At 37.3% G+C, this 20,291-nt stretch overlaps 1 protein-coding gene across 2 annotated transcripts in view; it reads right to left on the bottom strand.

The window, feature by feature from the left end:
• GOLPH3L (golgi phosphoprotein 3 like) overlaps positions 1-20,291 on the bottom strand; it is a 75,962-nt gene that overhangs the window by 6,572 nt on the left and 49,099 nt on the right. For both annotated transcript variants that reach the window (XM_037826070.1, XM_037826071.1), the window contains 2 exons: positions 5,812-5,943; positions 4,510-4,624 (listed from right to left, as the gene is read on the bottom strand). In XM_037826070.1, coding sequence (XP_037681998.1) covers positions 4,510-4,624; positions 5,812-5,943 — 247 coding nt within the window. The remainder of the gene's footprint in view (positions 1-4,509; positions 4,625-5,811; positions 5,944-20,291) is intronic.

The raw sequence follows: 20,291 nt of genomic DNA, 5'->3' as shown, positions 1-20,291 counted from the left end.
AAATTAATGGCTGAAAACTTCTCAAATTTGATTAAAAAAAAAAAAAAAAACTCCAACAACATTGATCTACACATCCAAGACGCTCAACAAACTCCAAGAAGGATAAATGCTAAGAGATCCACACCTAGACATGTTGTGGTTGAAAGTAGAAAAACAAAGATAAAGGAAAAATCATGAAGGCAGTTAAGAGAAAAACAGTTTATCACATACAAGAGAACTCCAATAAAATTTCTGTCAGAAACAACAGAGGCCAGAAGTCAGTGGGATGACTTATTCAGAATGATCAAAGTAAAACGCTGCCACCCAACACAGTAGATTGAATATATTCCAAGAGAGGCCTTTTCTTAATTTAATTTGCATTCCTGTGAGTGTGAATCCATTGTAAATAGGACCTCTTGAAGATGTTATTTTAAATTAAGATGTGTGGCTCAACTGAGTGAAAGTCAGTCCTAATCTAGATTACTGGAGTCCTTTATAAGCAGAAGAAATTCAGACATAGAAAGAGAAAGCTACAGGTAGGTGCCAGAAGCCATAAGTCAATGGAACCTGGAAAAATAAGGAGACGACATCACCATAAGATGTGAGGCAGGGATACAAGCCAAGGAACTCCAGGAATCACTGGTAGCCAGCACCAGAATGTTATAGACTTCTGGAGAGAGAGCATCACCTTGTATTTGCCTTGATTTTGGACTTCTCCTAGCCTCAAAAACATGAGCCAATAAATTCCCATTGTTTAAGCCAAAACAAGTTTGTGTGGTCTTTGTCATTGCCACCTGGCAAAACTAAGACAACCAAAAATCTTATATCTAGCAAACTATTTTTTAAAAATGAAGGCAGAAAAAAAAGACAATGAAATAAAAGATATTTCCAGATAAACAAAAGTCAAGGGAATTCATTGCCAGCAGAGCTGCCTTATAAAAAAATACTAAAAGGAAGTTCTTCAGGCTGAAAGCAAATGACATCAGACAGGAATCTGAATCCATACGAAAGAACAAAGAGTGCCAGTAAAAGTAATTATGTAGGTAATGATAAAAGACAGTAGTAGTATTAAATATTTAATCTCTTAACCGATTAAAAAAGCAATCACATAAAACAATATATAATTGGATCACTATATGTATAACGTGGAAATGTAATATTCTTGACAATAACAGCACAAAGGAGATGGGTGGGAACAAAGCTGTATTGGAGAAAGGGAAAGGATACTAGACGGTAACTCAAATCCACAGGAAGAAATGAAGAAAACCTGAAATGGCAAATACGAAGGGTAATACAATGTGCTGGTTTGGATGTACTGTGGCCCCCAAAATGCCATTATCTTTGATGCAATCTTGTGGAGGCAGACGTATTAGTGTTGATTAGGTTGGAACCTATTGGCTCAGTGTTTCCATGGAGATGTAACTCAATCAACTGTGGGTGAGACCTTTCATTGGATTATTTCTATGGAGGTGTTGCCCTACCTATTCAGGGTGGGTCTTTATTGGATCACTGGAGTACTTTAAAAGAGCCACACAAGCCCAGACTAGAGCAGCTAAGAGTGACATTTTGGAAGAGCTATAGCTAAGAGAGGACAAAACACCCCAAGAATAACATTTGGAGAATGCCATGTTGAAACGCAACCTGGGAGCCAAGCAGATGCCAGCCACGTGCTTCCCAGCTAACAGAGGTTTTCCGGATGCCAGTGGCCTTTCTCCAGTGAAAGTACCTGTTGTCGATGCCTTATCTTGGACACTTATGGCCCCGAGACTGTAACTTTGTAACAAAATAAACCCCCTTTATAAAAGCCAATCCATTTCTGGTATTTTGCATAACAGCAGCATTAGCAAACCAGAACATATAACAAACTCTATAAATACATACTTGCTCTCCTTCTGTCAATTCTTTAATTAATAATCATAATAATCCATTAATGGGTTTATAACATATATAGAAGCCATATGTATTACTATTAACACAGAAAAGGGGGAAGAATGGAGTTATATAGGAGTAAAATTTTACTGGAATTAAATTCAGTACAAATATTAAGCAGATTTTGATACAATAAGATATATATGGTAAGCCCAAGAGCAAATACCAGGAAAATAACATAAAAATTAATTTAAAAATCATTAAAGGAATTAAAATGTTATACTAGAAAATATCCACTAATACAAAAGAAGGAAGCAAATGAAGAACAAAAATGATGTGGGATATATAGAAAACACAATGGCAGATATAAATTCAGTCATATCAATAATAATATTAAATATGAATAGATTAAACAATCAAAGCAAAAGGCAAAACTGTCGTATCGAATTAAAAACAAGCTCCAACTAACTATATACTGTCTACAGGAGACAACGTTTTAGATTAAAAAATATAAATAGGTTGAAACTAAAAGGATGAACAAAGATAAAGCATACAAACAGCAACCATTTGTGAGCTGGAGTGGCTATCCTAATATCAGGCAAAGAAACTTTAAAACAAAAAATGTTACTAGAAATAAAGGAGGGACATTTCAAAATAATAAAACGAACAATTCCTCAAAAAGATACTATAAACAGAAATGCAACTAACAACAGAGCCCTACCACAAATTATATGAAGAATTCAAGGGATAAGTACCAAATTTTGTTACATGTATGTAACCACATACAATAAACACACACACTGGGATACCACTTCACACTCACTAGGATGGTTAAAATAAAAAACACAGACAATAACAAGTGTTGTTGAGGATGTAGAGAAATTGGAACCCTTGTATATTGCTGGTAGGTATGTAAAATGGTACCGCCATTTTGGAAAACAGTCCTGTCCTCAAGAAGTTCAAAATCTAGTATGGGATGATAGCAAAGAAACAAAAATAACATCTGAAGTAGGTCCTAGTGACAAACCAGATAGAGATGGTAAGTTTCCTCAGGATGTTAATCACTGAGTTACCATATGACCCTGCAATTCCACTCCTAGCTATATACCCAAAAGAAATTAAAACATGTCCACATAAAAACTTGTACTTGAATGTTCATAGCAGTATTATTCATAATAGCCAAAAAAGTGGAACCAACCCAAATGCCCATCATCTGATATATAGATAACTAAATGTGGTATGTCCTTACAATATATTACAATGGAATATTATTTGGCAATAATAAGGAATCAAGTTAAAACTAGGGAATAAGATTGGTGGATTGTATCAATGTAAACATCCAGGTTGTCATATTATACTATGGTTTTACAAAATGTTACTATTGGGGGAATCTGGGCAAAGCATACAAAGGATCTCTCTGCATTATTTCTTATAACTGCAATTAAATCTACAATTATCTCAATAAAATTTTCAATTAAATAAAAAAACTGCTCCAGAAGGTGACATTGGCTGTAACTTCAAAGTGCCCTGTAGAAGATACTCCCTAAAATTTTATGTGAGAGATCCAGTTACTCACATTAAAGTTTTTAAACTTGCCTTTAAAAAAAGGGAATGAAGTACTGATAAATGCTACATGGATGAACCTTGAAAACATTACGCCAAGTGAAAGGAGCCAGTCACAAAAATCATACATTTTCTGATTTCATTTATATGAAATACCCAGAATAGGAAAATCTACAGAGACAGAAAGTGGATTAGTGGTTGCCTAGGGTTGGGCAGGAGAGTGGGGGAAACACAGAGAGACTGCTAATGGGTATGAGGTTTCTTTTTGGGAGTGATGAAAATATTCTAAACTTAAATTGTGATATGGTTGTATAATTCTGTGAATCTACTAAAAACCATCGAAGAACACTTTAGATGGGTGAACTGTATGGTACATGTAGTGGTTTGCAGCTGTATGTACCCCAGAAAAATGTTCTTAAATTTAATCCATTCCTGTGGGTGTCTACCTACTTTAAGTAGGACCTTTTGCTGAGGTTACTTTAGTTAAGAAGCTGTGGCCCACCTCAGTCAGGATGGGTCTTAATCCTATTACTGGAGTCCTTGATAAGCAGAGTGAAATTCAGACAGAGGAAGAGAAAGCTATAGGAAGCAAGAGGCTGGACATTGATGAAACCCACAAGAGAAGGGAGATCAGGAGATGCTGCCACATGCCTTGCCATGTGATGGAGGAGACACGGATCTCTGGCAGCCAGCCCCAGAACACTAGTCATTGGAGAGAAAGCATTGCGTCGATACCCTGATTTGGACTTGCTTTTAGCCTCAAAACTTTTAAGCTAATAAATTCTCATTGTTTATGCTGACACATTGCTTGGTATTTGCTTGAGCAGCCTTGGAAACCAAAACAGTACATGAATTAGATCTCAATAAATATGTTAAAAAAGGTTTCTTATCAAGAATACTGTTAAAGGACCTAGGGGATGGGATGACCTTTGGAAAATGTTAGGTATCAATTAACCATGCCTTTTTTTTGACCTCATTAGTACAGTTAAACAGTGGACCATATGAATCACACCCAGCACCCTGAACTTCTGTACTACTTTGCCCAACTTTAAGAGTAGAATTAAAGACAAGTATGGGATACCTTTTGAATCATCTTACCAGTGAGTAGCTCTATCCATGTTTGGACAGTTTCTGTGGGTTCTGTTGCTTTGATGTGCTTGAGTGTTTCATCCAGTAAGACATCACCCGTTGGGCTGTCTGACTTTAGCAGTACCTTTCAGGAAAGAAGAAACAAGGGACCCTGGTTCATTCACCTCATTCAAGTTAAAAATCTTTTAACATACCATATATACATTACTGGTTAAGTACTGCAGGAAGTGCAAAGAAGCATAAAATAATGTCCCTGTGCTTAAGAAGTTTAAAATTTAGTATGTGGTGATAGTGAGGAGACAAAAAAAACATTTGAAGTGGGCTCTAGTGACAAACTGAAAATTGATTATGGGGGAGAAAAGTTTTAATAATAAATCTTTGAGTCTGGGTAACTAACTTGTGAAATAATAAAAGGTAGGAAAGTCAGGAGTCAAAGCCAGTTTTAGGGAAGAGTTGCTAAGTTTGGTTTTAAGTGATTTGGAGTGGTGAAATTGAAATGTCTATCCAATAGCTGAATATTGGACTGGAGGTGAAGGAAAAAAACATGCCTAGAAATTTGGGAGTTAATCTCATGGAGGTGACAGGTGAAAGTGTGAAGGTAAATGAGATCTTTAAAAAGAGAAAACCATGCAAAGGGACACACCTAGGTGTTAAGGAACAGAAAAGTAAAGGAAATAGGATATAGTCAGAGAGGAAAAAGAATATAATACATAACAAAGGCCAAGAATGGAGAAAGTTTCAAGTAGGAGGCAGGTTCTTTTAATCCACATAAAGGTTAAAAGAATAAATTGAAGACTGAAAAGAAGGTGCTATCTAAGAGTATGGTTTCAGCAGAGTGCTGAGGATCAGGGAGAAGTTGTGAATGGAGAAAATGAGTAGGAAGAAAATGGAGACAGGAGTATAGCTCATATACTGGAGAAGACTTGTAGTGAATGGAAGGAAAGAAACAATATTTGTCTGAGGATGAGCAGGATTAAGCAAAGACTGGGTCTGACCCACATCTTTGCTTTCTCCTATGTAATACTTGACTTCATAATGTTACAGCTATGGAAATAAAGGAAGAAATAACAGCATCCTAAATATGACTCTTTTGCATTAAAAAAGGAAGATAAAACCATATACTTCCTATAACTCTTAGACTATGGGTACTAAGCTGTATGATAATTAAACCTCTCTAGACAATAGTACAGCTGAGACAGTGGTATTTTATCTTGTCTCATTTCTCAAATCTTATTCTTTCAAATAATAAAAATGCACTGTTGGTATCTGCCTTTCCTTAAGTTAAGAGGATGTTCATAGAGGATGCTGTACCTTTCTGTCTAGTAGTCTCTTCTTACGCATGGTGGGAGGTTCTAAATAGATTCGACCCCGCATGGCCAGCTCTATCAGGATGCCTCCTCGCAGGCCAGATGATATGCAGTCATTCCAGAAAGATGTGTAACCCTAGAAAAGAAGAGAAAAGAAAAAGAAAGTATGTTCTGAAAGGCATATGACTTGTAGCCAGCACCCTAAGAATGGTCCACATGGTTGTGATTCATTTCATATCACACTACATGAACTCAGAACAAAAGTAAAGAATAACAGAATAGAGTGTCTTTGGAACCTCCTTAAACTAAACTCCCCCAAATACAATTTTATGTCTGACTTCAAGCTATTTAGTGGATTCCTTTGGTTATGCTGTTACTTAATAATGGGTATATCAAATTTTATTTCTTGAAAATAATTCTGGCTTCCTTGAAATATGTTTCCATGACACCCTAAATTTCAGAGTGGGGTATCAATAATACAATCATTTCAGCCTTTTACTCTTCTTAGATATGTACTATTTACAAGGTATTTTGATGAATCGTGTAGTGGAAACCTAGCTCTGCCACTATTTAAGTGCCATGGGTATGGTACTTCATTTTTCTGAAGCTCAATTTCCTCATCTGTAAAATGGAGATTCTAATATTTACCTTCATAAGTTTGCTGGGAGGATTAAATAAGATGATATATATATAAGAAAGCATTTAGGATAGGGCCTGGCATATTATAGGCACTCTTCCCTATGAGCTAAAGTGTATACAAAGACATATGACAAATAGCCTCTATCCTAAGAAGCTGAAAATCTAGCTGGAAAGAACATGTAAACTTGAGGAAAGTTCTGTGAACAATATAAAATTTAAATAAAAGCTAAATTGAAAAAACAGTAGAAGAGACATACATAAATGACTAAAAACTTTGGTTCAGCTAATAGTTTTTCAAACTATAAACCACTTAGGACTAGAGTAGTCCGGAAACCTTATGGGGTTTGAAGAACAGGTTGAATATGGCAGAAAAGTAATGTTTTCCAGATGAGAGAAACCAGTTCTACCAATTCTTCAAAAGGGCATTTTAAGAAAGGGTCCCACATAAGCAAAGGCATCAAGAGAGAGAGCCTTCAAGTTTGCTTAGAGATCTAATTTAAGCTTTTTAAGAGAAATTATGAGTTTAGGTTGGTTGAGGCCAGATAGTAGAAAGCCTTGAATGCTTTGAACTTTTCACTAAAACACAATAGTGAATCCTGAACGTTCTGAGCAAGGAGATACATCAGAGTTATATCAGAACTGCTCAAACTTTTTAGCTATCTTTGGCTCTCTTATTCACTCTTACTGGAGAAAAGCTGGGTGAGATGTATGTAGGAAGGTTTTAGCACAGATTCAAGCATTGGCAAAAGGTTGAATCATTTATTAATAATAGCAATTTCTAATATTTATTGAACACTTATTTTGTACTAGATTTGTGTTAAGTTTTTTACATGCCTTATCTGATTATGTTCCCGTTTGCTACAGCTGCTGTTATACAAAATACCAGAAATGGATTAGCTTTTATAAAAGGGGCTTTATTAGACTACAAATTTACAGTTCCAAGGCCGTAAAAAATACCCAAACTAAGGCATCAACAAGAGGATACCTTCACTGAAGGAAGGCCAGTGGCATCCGGAACACCTCTATCCGCTGGGAAAGCACATGGCTGGCATCTGCTGGTCCTTTGCTCCTGGGTTCTGGTTTCAAAACAGCTTTCTCCAAAATGTCTCTGGGCTTCTGTCTCTCTTAGCTTCTCTCTCTCAGCTCCTGTGCACCTGTGCTTGTTCTCCCAGGGCATTTCTCTCTAAGGGTCTGGGGATCCTCTCTTAGCTTCTCCGAGGCAAACTCTGGGCTTCATCTCTTAGCTTAGCATCTCCAAACATATTTCTGCCTGCATTTCCAAGTATTTGGGTCTGTGTCAGCCCCTGAGCTCTCTTAAGGACTCCAGTAAACTAATAAAGACCTACCTTGAATGGGTGGGGTCACACCTCCACGGAAATCTAATCAAAAGGTCTCACCCACAGTTGGGGGGGGGGGTCACATCTCCATAGAAATACCTCATCAAAAGATCCCACCCATAATAAGTTTGCACCCATAAGACCGGATTAAAAGAACATGGCTTTTGTGGGGGGTATATAGATTCAAACCAGCACAGATTACATCCTCATAAAAACCCTGTGAAGCAGGTACTACCACTATCAACATTTTAAAGATGAGGAAACTAAGGCTTACAGAGGTTATGTAACATGACAGACAGACGTCATCAAGCTAAATAGTGGCAAAGAAATTTTTTAATTTCATTTTTTCTCTTTAGTATTATGTACTCTATTCTTTTGTTTAGAAGTTAACCTTGAAGTTTCAATATACATGATTAAAATTAATTTATTAATTTTTAATTTAATTTATTAATTTACAATCTAATGTATTATTTTTAAGTGGGAAAGTATCAACACATTTTATTATCATTAATATATGCATTTGATGTCAAAGATTTTACAAACTCAGAATTTTTGCAACTATACAAAATTTCCATTTTAATAAAGGTTTTACATAACACTAGCTCAAATACATTTCGTCAACTACTCTAGCACTGCTCCTTTGGAATTATTTTGGTCATCCCTAACGTGACTTTACCAAAGAGCTTGAATCTAAACAAACAAAATTTCCAATGACTAACTTTTAGATAAGTGAGATAAGAAACAAATAAGCCGATCACTGAGACTGTTCATCTTCAACAAGACACTTTGTTGAAATGTTTCTTCTGATACAGCAGTTGTTTTAAGTAAGACCCTTCAAAAAACAAGGGCAGAACAACAGTACAATAAAAGAAGCTTCTGCACCTTAAGCCTATTATTGTTCTAAACCTCTGACAGATGCAAAGTGAAACATCTTTCCTGCAAACTAAATGGGTCTCCAGTACATCCATCTAGTTGAGCTTACAGAGATAGAGGCCTAAGACACACCACTATTATATATATATATATATATATATATATATATATATATATATATGTATGTATAATTAATTGGTTGCATTAATTATGTTCAAGAGTTTAATACCAGACTTCTGGGAAGATGGCAGAATAGGTAAGGCAGAACGGGCTTCTCCAAGAAAGTAACTAGAGAGGGGCCGGGGGATGCCAGGGACCATGGTTTCAGGGTGTGACTGGCCATAGAGGGTCGCCCAAAGTACATGGAGGGGACACCAACAAAAATGGAAGAGAGATGGTGGTTGGGTGAGTTTGTTTTTGACCTGACCGCCTCCTGGGCTGGCAGCAGTGAGACTACCACTAGGCAAGGGAGTGAGCAGTGGCTCTGCACTCCTGTGCACCTACCCTGACAGTTAGCTAGGGAGGTGATCCTCCAGCCAGACAGCAGAGAGCTCCTGTGAGGGAACCCAGGGGGCAGCACTTGTTCTCCCCCCAAAGAAGTCCAGGGGACTGCAACGGTGAGAAGCGGGGAAGGAAGGGAGAGGCGCCATACTGACAATCGGGAGCCTCTCCAACACCCCAGATTCTTGTGGATGGTCCGCATGCAGGGAGCGGGCAGGCAGGGCCCACATTCCTTCTGCAGGGTGCCTTTGAGTGGGCTCCCTACCTACCTGCTCAGGGCCCATGTGGCAGCCCCAGGGCAGGCAGTCCCCAGTGCACAAGGAGATCCCGTGTACTGATTGGTTTCCCACCCAGTTTGGACTCCGCCCACCACACAGGAAATGTTTGGGGAAGATCCACTTGAGAGTGCAACCTGCTGGTAGGTTAGGGAAACTGCACTCCAGCAAGCTGTACATCAAGAGCGCCACCTGCTGGTAGAATTGGGAAACTGCACCCCAAGCTATAGCTTTACCAAATTATATATAAATGTTCAAATAATCCTGCATTTCCCAAAATAACCCAATCAAGACAAGCAAATGCCCCAAAGCCAACATAAAACTACAAAGCACTTGAAGAATCTAAAAGATATGGACGAGCCAAACAAACAGAAAAGCCAGAAGAGATACATAATTTGCAGCAACTAATTAAAAAAGTACAAACAAATCTCTGAAACAATTTCAACAAGATGGATAAAGACATAAAGGACATCAAGAAGACTCTACAAGAGCCTAAAGAAGAATTTCAAAGAGTAAATAAAAAAATAGCAGTGGCAGAGAGATTCCAAAAGGTGCCGAGAGGTCACTCTGGTGGGCATTCTTATGCACAACACAGACAACCCTTTTTAGGTTCTAATGAATTGGAATAGCTTTTATTTCCATATTTATGGAAATAAAAGACACTGTGGATCAAATTAAAAATATACTAGAGACATACAATAGCAGAATTGAAGAGGCAGAAGAAAAGATAAGTGAACTTGAGGACAGAGTAATTGAATGTGAGCACACAAAAGAACAAATGGGAAAAAAATAAATTTGAAATGGGTCTCAGAGAAATGATGGACAACATGAAGTGAACAAATATAAGAATCATTGGTGACCCAGAAGGAGAAGGGTAAATGGCTAGGAAGAGTGTTTCAAGACATAGTTGAGGAAAGTTTTCTAAATGACATAAATATGCAAATCAAAGATGCCCAACAAACTCCAAATAGAATAAATCCAAATGTACCTATTCCAAGACATATACTGATTAGATTGTCAAATGTTGAAGAGAAGGAGAAACTTCTGAAAGCAGCAAGAGAGAAGTGATTCACTACATAGAAGGGAAACTACATAAGACTAAGTACTGACTACTCAGTGGGTACCATGGAGATGAGAAGGCAGTGGTATGACATATGTCAGATTCTGAAAGAGAAAAATTGTCAGCCAAGAATTTTTTATCCAGCAAAGCTCTCCTTCAAAATTGAGGAAGTTTAAAATTTTCAAAAAATAAAAATATGCTGAGAGAATTTGTTAACAAGAGACCTGCCCTGCAAGGGGGATGTGAAAGGAAATGAAATAAGCTTCAGTGGCAGAGGGATTCCAAAAGGAGCCAAGAGGTCACTCTGGTGGGCACTCTTATGCACAATATAGACAACCCTTTTTAGGTTCTAATGAACTGAAACAGCTAGCAGTAAATACCTGAAACTATCAAACTGCAACCCAGAACCCATGAATCTTGAAGATGATTGTATAAAAATGTAGCTTATGAGGGGTGACAATGTGATTGGGAAAGCCATATGGATCACACTGCCCTTTGTCTAGTTTATGGATGGATGAGTAGAAAAATGGGGGAAGGAATAAAAAAAAAAAGAAAAGAAAAGGCACCCAGTGTTCTTTTTCACTTTGTTCTTTTTCACTTTAATTTTTATTCTTATTATTTTTGTGTGTGTGATAATGAAAATGTCAAAAATTAATTTTGGTGATGAATGCACAACTATATAAGGGTTCTGTAAACAACTGAATGTATGCTTTGTTTTGTATGACTGCATGGTATGTGACTATATCTCAATAAAAATGAATTAAAAAAAAAACGCTGAGAATATTTGTTAACAAGAGACCTGCCCTGCAAAAGATACTAAAGGGAGCTCTACCAGCGGCAAAAAAAAAAAAAAAAAAAAAAAAAAAAAAAGAAAAGAAAGGAGAGAGAGGTTTGGAGAAGAGCACAGAATTGAAGAGCATTGGTAAGGGTAACTTAAAGGAAAAAGAGAGGGAAAAAAATAGATCTAACAACTAAAAACCAAAGGATAAGATGGCTGGTTCAAGAACTTCCTTCACAGTAATAACGTTCAATGTGAATGGATTAAACTCTCCAGTTAAAAGATACAGACTGGTAGAATGGATTAAAAAATATGACCCATTGATAAGCTGTTTGCAAGAGACTCACCTTAGACCCTGCAACACAAAGAGACTGCAAGTGAAAGGATGGGAAAAAATATTCCATGCAAACTGCAACCAAAGAAAGCTGGAGTAGCTATACTTATATCGGACAAAATAGACTTTAAATGCAAAGATGTCTTTTTTTTTTTAACTTTATCAAAAAATTAAAAAACAATTAAAAAACATTTCAAACAAAACCAAAACAAAGGAATAAGAAAAAACAAATAACCTAAAATAACTACATTGCTTCTAACATGTTCCTACCCTACCCCAAGAAAAGACTATAACCCAACAAAGGAATAAGAAAAATAACCTAAAATAATACATTTCTGCGAACTTTACCATACCCCCCAGAAATTAACAAACCATAGTCGTTCCTGAGCATTCCCAGAACATTAAGTTTACCCTCCATAACTTACCTGTTCTTATTAGATTATCGTTCCCCCTTCACTATTTGCTAGCTATCGCTAGGTCCCCTACATTCTACAATATAAACCATTTATTTTACATTTTTCACCATGTTCACATCAGTGGTAATGTACAATATTTCTTTTTATGCCTGGCTTATTTCACTCAGTATTATGTCTTCAAGGTTCACGCATGTTGTCATATGTTTCACGACCTTGTTCCTTCTTACTGGCGCGTAGTATTCCATCGTGTATATATACCACATTTTGTTTATCCACTCAAAGATGTCTTAAGAGACAAAGGAGGACACTATATATTAGTAAAAGGGATAATTCACCAAGAAGAAATAACAATCATATATGTTTATGCACCCAATCAAGGAGCTCCAAAATACATGAGACAAACACTGGTTAAAATGAAGGAAGCAATAGACACACCTACAATAATAGTGGGAGACTTCAATACACCACTCTCTTCTATAGATAGAACAACTAAACAGAGGACCAATAAGGAAACTGAGAACCTAAACAACATGATAAATGAATTAGACTCAACAGACATAAATAGATCATTACATCCCAAAGTACCAGGATATACAGTCTTCTCTGGTGCCCATGGAAGATTCTCCAGGATAGATCATATGCTGGGGCACAAAACAAGTCTTAAAAAATTTAAAAAGATTGAAGCTATTCAATCTAGACTGACCCAAGAAGAAATAGAAGACCTCAACAAACCAATCACAAGCAAAGAGATCCAATCAGTCATCAAAAATCTATCTACAAATAAAAGCCCAGGGCCAGATGGCTTCACAGGGGAATTTTACCAAACTTTCCAAAAAGAATTGACACCATTCCTGCTCAAACTCTTTCAAAAAATTGAAGAAAAAGTAACACTACCTAACTCATTTTATGAAGCTAATATCAAACTGATACCAAAACCAAATAAAGATACTACAAAAAAGGAAAACTATAGGCCAATCTCCCTAATGAATATAGATGCAAAAATCTTCAACAAAAAAATTGAATCCAAAGGCACATTAAAAGAATTATACACTACAACCAAGTGGGGTTGGGTTCATTCCTGGCATGCAAGGGTGGTTCAACATAAGAAAATCAATTAATGTAATTCAACACATTAAATACAAATTGAAAGGGAAAAATCAAATGATCATCTCGATAGAAAATGAAAAAGCATTTGACAAAATTCAACATCTCTTTTTGATAAAGACACTTCAAAAGGTAGGAATTGAGGGAATCTTCCTCAATATGATAAAGGGCATATATGAAAAACCCACAGCCAGCATAGTAGTCAATGGTGAGAAGCTGAAAGCCTTCCCCTTAAGACTGGGAACAAGACAAGGATGCCCACTATCACCTCTATTATTCAACATTGTGCTAGATGTTCTGGCCAGAGCAATTCGCCAAGACAAAGATATAAAAGGTATCCAAATTGGAAAGGAAGAAGTAAAACTGTCATTATTTGCAGATGATATGATCTTATATTTGGAAAATCCTGAGAATCTGACCATAATGCTATTTGAGCTAATAAACAAATTCAGCAGAGTGGCGGAATATGAGATTAATGCACACAGATCAGTAATGTTCCTATACACTAGTGTGCCAGTTTGATTGTATTATGTCCCCCAAAATGCCATTATCTTTGATGTAATCTTGTGTGGGCAGACATTTCAGTGTTAATTAGATTGTAATTCTTTCAGTGTTTCCATGGAGATGCGCCCCACCCAATTGTGGGTGATGACTCTTATTGGACAGTGTCCCGGTTTTGAATGTATTATGCCCCCCAGAAAAAGACATATTCTTTGATGAAATCTTGTGGGGCATATTGGTGGGGATTTAAGTTAGAACGTTTGGATTAGGTTGTTTCCATGGAAATGCACCCCACCCAACTGTGGGTGATAACTCTGATCGGATAATTTCCATGGAGGTGTGGCTCCACCGATTCAGGGTGGGTCTGAATTAGTTCACTGGAGCACTGTATAAACTCAGACAGAAGGATTGAGCTTGCTACAGCCAAGAGGGCACTCTGAAGAAAGCACAGGAGCTGCAGATGAAAGACAGTTTGAAGATGGCCGTTGAAAGCAGACTCTTGCTCCAGAGAAGCTTAGAGAGGACAAACACCTCAAGAGCAACTGAGAGTGACATTTTGAAGAGGCTCTATGGCCAGGAGAGAAACATACTGGGAGGAAGCCATTTTGAAACCAGAACTCGGAGCAGACGCCAGCCACATGTTTTCCCAGCTAACAGAGGTTTTCTGGATGCCACTGGCCATCCCTCAGTGAAGGTACCCGACTGTTGATGTGTTACCTTGGACACTTTATGGCCTTAAGACTGTAACTGTGTAGCCAAATAAACCCTCCTTATAAAAGCCAATCCATTTCTGGTGTTTTGCATTCTGGCAGCATTAGCAAACTAGAACAACCAGTAATGCCCTAACTGAAGAAGCAAAAAAAAAAAAAAAAAATCCACTCACAATATCAACTAAAAAAATCAAGTACTTAGGAATAAACTTAACCAAGGATATAAAGGACCTCTACACAGAAAATCACAAAATTTTACTAAACAAAGTAAGAAAGGACCTAAATAGGTGGACGTTCTAGTTTGCTAATGCTGCCAGAATGCAAAACACCAGAAATGGACAGGCTTTTATAAAGGAGGTTTATTTGGTTATACAATTACAGTCTTAAGGCCATAAAGTGTCCATCAACAAAGGGTACCTTCTCTGGAGAAAGGCCATTGGCATCCAGAAAACCTCTGTTAGCTGGGAAGGCATGTGGCTGGCGTTTGCTTGCTTCCAGGTTGCATCTCAAAATGGCATTCTCCAAAATGTCTGTATCACCTTCCAACAGCCATCTTCAAAATGCCTGTCTCAGCTCCAGCTTGCTATGAGCTCCTTCTGTCTGAGCTTACATAGTCCTCCAGTAAACTAATACAAGGCCCAGGCTGAATGGGTGGCACCACGCCTCCATGGAAATTATCCAATCAGAGTTATTACCTTCAGCTGGGTGGGTCACATCTCCATGGACACTGAATCAATAGGTTCCAACCCAATCCACACTAATACATCTGCCCCCACAAGAATGCATTAAAGAATATGGCTTTTTCCGGGGGACATAATATATACAAACCAGCACAGTGGAGATATATTCCATGTTCATGGATAGGAAGACTAAACATTGTTAAGATGTCAATTCTACCCAAACCGATACAAAGATTCAACACAATTCCAATCAAAATTCCAACAAACTACTTTGCAGACTTGAAAAAGCTAGCTATCAGATTTATTTGGAAGGGAAAGAGGTCTTGAATTGCCAAAAACATCCTAAAAAATAAAGAAGTGGGAGGACTTACACTTCCAGACTTTGAAGCCTACTATAAAGCTACAGTGGTCAAAACAGCATGGTATTGATATAAAGATAGACATATTGATCAATGGAATTGAATTGAGAGTTCAGAAATAGAAACCCAGATATATGGTCAACTGATTTTTGATAAGGCCCCCAAATTCATTGAACTGGGACAGAACATTCTCTTCAACAAATGGGGCTGGGAGAACTGATAGCCATAACTAAAAGAATGAAAGAGGACCCTTACCTCACACCCTACATAAAAATGGATCAAAGACCTCAATATAAGAGACAGTACCATAAAACTCCTAGAAAATAATGTAGGGAACATCTTCAAGACCTAGTATTAGGAAGTAGCTTCTTATACCTTATACCCAAAGTACAAGCATCAAAAGAAAAAATAGATAAATGGGAACTCCTCAAAACCGAAAGCTTCTGGGCCTCAAAAAACTTTGTAAAAAAGGTGAAGAGGCAGCTAACTCAATGGGAGAAAATATTTGGAAACCATATATCTGATAAAAGACTGATATCCTGTATATATAAAGAAACCCTACAACTCAACAACAGTAGTACAAACAGCCCAATTATAAAATGGGCAAAAGATATGAAAAGGTATTTTTTTAAAGAGGAAATACAAATGGCTAAAAAACACATGAAAAAATGTTCATATTCACTAGCTATTAGGGAAATGCAAATCAAAACCACAATGGCGATACCATCTCACACCAATAAGAATGGGTGTGATTAAACAAACAGGAAACAATAAATGCCGGAGAGGATGTGGAGAAATTGGAACTCTTATTCATTGTTGGTGGGACTATATAATGGTACAGCTTCTGTGGAAGACAGTTTGGCAATTCCTCAGAAACTAGATATTGAGTTACCCTATGATCTGGCAATTCCACTTCTCAGTATATACCCAGAAGCCCTGAAAGCAGTGACACGAACAAGAGACATTTGTACACCAATGTGCAGAGCAGCATTGTTCACAATTGCCAAGAGATGGAAAAAATCCAAGTGTCCTTCAACAGACAAGTGGATAAACAAAATGTGGTATACATGTATGATGGAATACTATGCAGCAGCAAGAAGGAACATATGGCAAATGGATGAACTTTGAAGATATAATGCTGAGTGAATAAGTCAGATAAAAAAGGAGACCTATTGTATGTTACCACTTCTATGAACTCTCTGAACAATGTAAAATCAATGTCTTATAATATAGAATATTGGGGATCTAGTAATAGACAATAGCTAGTGAGGAAGAATGATAATTTAATATGTTCAGATATGTTAATGATGGTGAATTCAAAGGTATGGGAATGGATAGAGGTGACAATTGTTTGTTAATGGGATTCTAAGTATCAGAGCTGTATTGAAGGTGAATAGGATTGAAAGGAGTTGTTTAAAGGCATGTTTCCTTGAGATCAGCACTGCAAACATAGATAGGTGTTTGAATGATATATTTCTAAGGTATGACACTAGCAAAGAGTGTGGACAACAGAATGGTATATGGGAAAAATCTATATACTGCATACTAGGGACTATAATTAAAAGGAATACCACACTAGTATTATATAAATACTAGGGACAAATAATTAAAAGCTGACAAGAACTATGAGATGTTTTGAGTCATGAGAATTGTTTAAAATGGAGAGTGATGAGGATTGTTCAACTAAGTGATGATAATGTGAGATATTGATGAATTATTGTGGACTTAGGAACCCTCTACTTTATAAGTCAAGCCCTGCATCTTGAGGCTTGCTTGGGTGAAATTTATGGTTGTAAAGGGGAGGCTAAGCCCACCTATAATTATGCCTAGGAGTCATCTCCAGAGAACCTTATTTGTTACTCAAATGTGGACTTTCTCTATCTAAGCCTAACTCTGCAAGTAAATTCATCACCTCCCCCCCGATGTGGGGCAGGACCCCCTAGATGAATGAGTCTTCCTGGCGATGTGGGACACAGATTCCAGGAATGAGCCTGATCCTGGCATCGAGGGATTGAGAATGCCTTTTTGACCAAAGGGGAAAAGAAAGGCAACAAAATTCGGTTTCAGTGGCTAAGAAAATTCAAATAGAGTCAAGAGACTGTCCTGGAGGTTACTCCTATGCAAGCTTCACCTAGATATGCCTAATGATCACAGTATGATAAGCCCAAGTCAATGGTAGTCCCCAAAACCTTAAAGAATACCCGGATGCCAATGTGAGACTCTATAAAGGTCTCACTCACTAAGTTTACTCTTCAGAAACTTATATTCTTCAGAGAACTCTCACGCCAGTTAAGTCCCAAAACCCAGAGGCAGTAGCCTCTTCAAGTACATCAACTAGATGTGTCCCCTTTTCTCATAAAGTTGATACCCCTTTTTTACATGAACAAGTTAGGGTGGTCACTGCCTAGACATTCTAGAATATCTGGAAAGTAATTAAACTAGAGGAAGGGGTAGCAACAGACAAGATGGAATTTAACAAAGGATTATGAATACTGAACCTTTATATAATTTTCTTAGATTGTAGGGTATTAGAATAGCTAGAAGAACTGAAATGGTGGAACTGTAACATATAGCATCCTTTGAAATTTGTTCTATAGCTATTTGTTAAATTGTAATTTGAAAGCTATCACCGTTTTGTATATATGTACTATTTCACAATAAGGAAATAACTGAAACTATGGTACTGTAACTCATAACAACTTTGGAAATTTCCTAGATAACTACTTGTTAAACGTACTTTGAAAGATAATTACTTTTGTATATATGTTATATTTCAGAATATGGAAATAACTGAAACTGTGGAACTGTAACCTACAATATTCTTTGAAATTTGCTAACTACTTGTTAAATTACACTTGGAAAGTTATCACTTCTATGTATATATGTTATATTCTACAATAAAATATATGATTAAAAAAAGTTTAATACCTTTTGGGGATTGAATTGTATATCCCAGTTTGGATATGTTCTTTTTTTTTTTCCTTAAACTTTTTTATTGTGAAATATAACAAATATAGAAAAGTCATAAAACTTTCAAAGTATGCTTTAACAAGAATTGCATTTAATGGTCATTGTCTCTTTAATTGCTCCTTTTAAAAAAAAATTGTGGAAACACATACAAAATAAACTTTCCAGTCTCAACTTGTGGTGGCCTGATGCCTGGGCCCCTTGTAAAGGCCTGTAACAAACCTGCTTTATCCAAGGACAAAGGTCAAGAAAGTAAACAATCTCCCCGGAGGGGGAAGAGTGTAATTATGGATGTAAAAAATGGCAATGATTGTATCTTAGCCTTAAACACTAACATTAGTAAATATCAGGTCTGAGGCCCCTTTGATGATTATACTAGAGACCTGATGTCCTCATACTACATGGAATGTCTTTGTTCTGAAATCATGTATTGCCTTTTCCATTTCTGTTCTCTTTGCAGAGTGCTGATGTCCTGAACGGATGCCACCAGAAAAAATCTTCTCCTGTTTGTAAGTCCCCAAATAAAATTCATGTCTGCTTCTGTGCCTGGCATGTTTTTCAGTCTAGCAGCTGCCTCCTCCTGTGCTCTGCAGGAACTTAGTCTGGGTCCAAAAACAACCACTCCCAAGCATACAATTCAGTGGGATTAATCACATTCATAATGTTGTGTCACTGTCACCACAATACATTACTTACCAGAACTTTCCCATCACCCCAAACAGAAACCCTACACCCATTATAGATTAACTTCCCAAGCCTCCTTCCCCTGCCCCTGGTAATCTATAGTCTACTTTCTGTCCCTATGAATTCACATATTCTAGCTGTTTCATATAAATGGATTCATACAATATCTGTCCCTTTGTGTCTAACTTATTTCACTCAGCATGATATCTTCATGGTTCAACCATGTTGTCACATGTATCAGAACCTCTTTCCTTTTAAAGGCTAATATTTTATTGCATGTATATAGTACATTTTGTTTACCCACTTATCCATTGAGAGACACTGGGGTTGCTTCCACTTTTCAGCTATCGTCAATAATGCTGTTATGAACATCCAAGTCCCTGCTTTCAGTTCTTTTGGTTATATACCTAGAAGTGGGATTGCTGGGTCATATTGCAATGCCATACTTAACTTTCTGAGGAACTGCCCAACTCTTTTCCACAGCAAATGCACCATTTACATCCCCACCAACAATGCCAGAGGGTTCCTATTTCTTCACATACTCATCAACACTCATAATTTTCTGTTTTTAAAATAATAGCCATTCTAGTGGGTATGAAGTGGTATCTCATTGTAGTTTTGATTTGCATTTCCCTAATGGCTAATGATGTTGAACATCTTTTCATGTGCTCATTGGTCATTTGTATATCTTCTCTGAAGAAATATCTATTCAAGTCCTTTGCCTGTTTTTTTTTCCATGCAATTGGTTTATTGTTTTTTCCTGAGGGGAAAAAAAGTATACAGTTATAAGACGCTTTTTCTGTTTTCACAATGTTAAAACTAAAATTGAGCTCTAGGCTGCATGTGTAAGTAAATCTAGAAAACAAAAGGATTAAACAGATTTTATCTTTTAAAGACGCAAGAAATTTAAGCTTTCCTTAAGTTTAACAAACTTCACAGAAGGGATACTGTAGGGGAACAAGCCCTTCCTCCTCCCTCCCTAGTCTACCATCAGGAGGTGAATATGGACTTGATCGCTATGTGCTACCTAGTTCCCCAGAATCTTCTTCCTACTGTCACCCTCACAGCAGCTGCCAGGGAGGCCTGAGGAGGGCCAGGAAGGGCTGGAGATGGCCTCTTCAGGAACAGAGCTTGGTGGGGGCCTAGGCAGGGGCTGTGGCTTGACAGCAGTAGTAAATGTGGGGCAGACTTGGCCCTTCTATCTTGGGCTGCCTTATAGCAAGACACCAGTCTGGGTCCTGAAGCAAGAATCAAGGCTGGAAGTTT

The sequence above is a fragment of the Choloepus didactylus genome, chromosome 2, assembly GCF_015220235.1.
Source record: "Choloepus didactylus isolate mChoDid1 chromosome 2, mChoDid1.pri, whole genome shotgun sequence".
In the NCBI taxonomy this organism is placed as follows: Eukaryota; Metazoa; Chordata; class Mammalia; order Pilosa; family Megalonychidae; genus Choloepus; species Choloepus didactylus.
The sequence above is the reverse complement of the archived record's forward strand: the minus strand, read 5'-3'. Positions and strand labels throughout refer to the sequence as shown.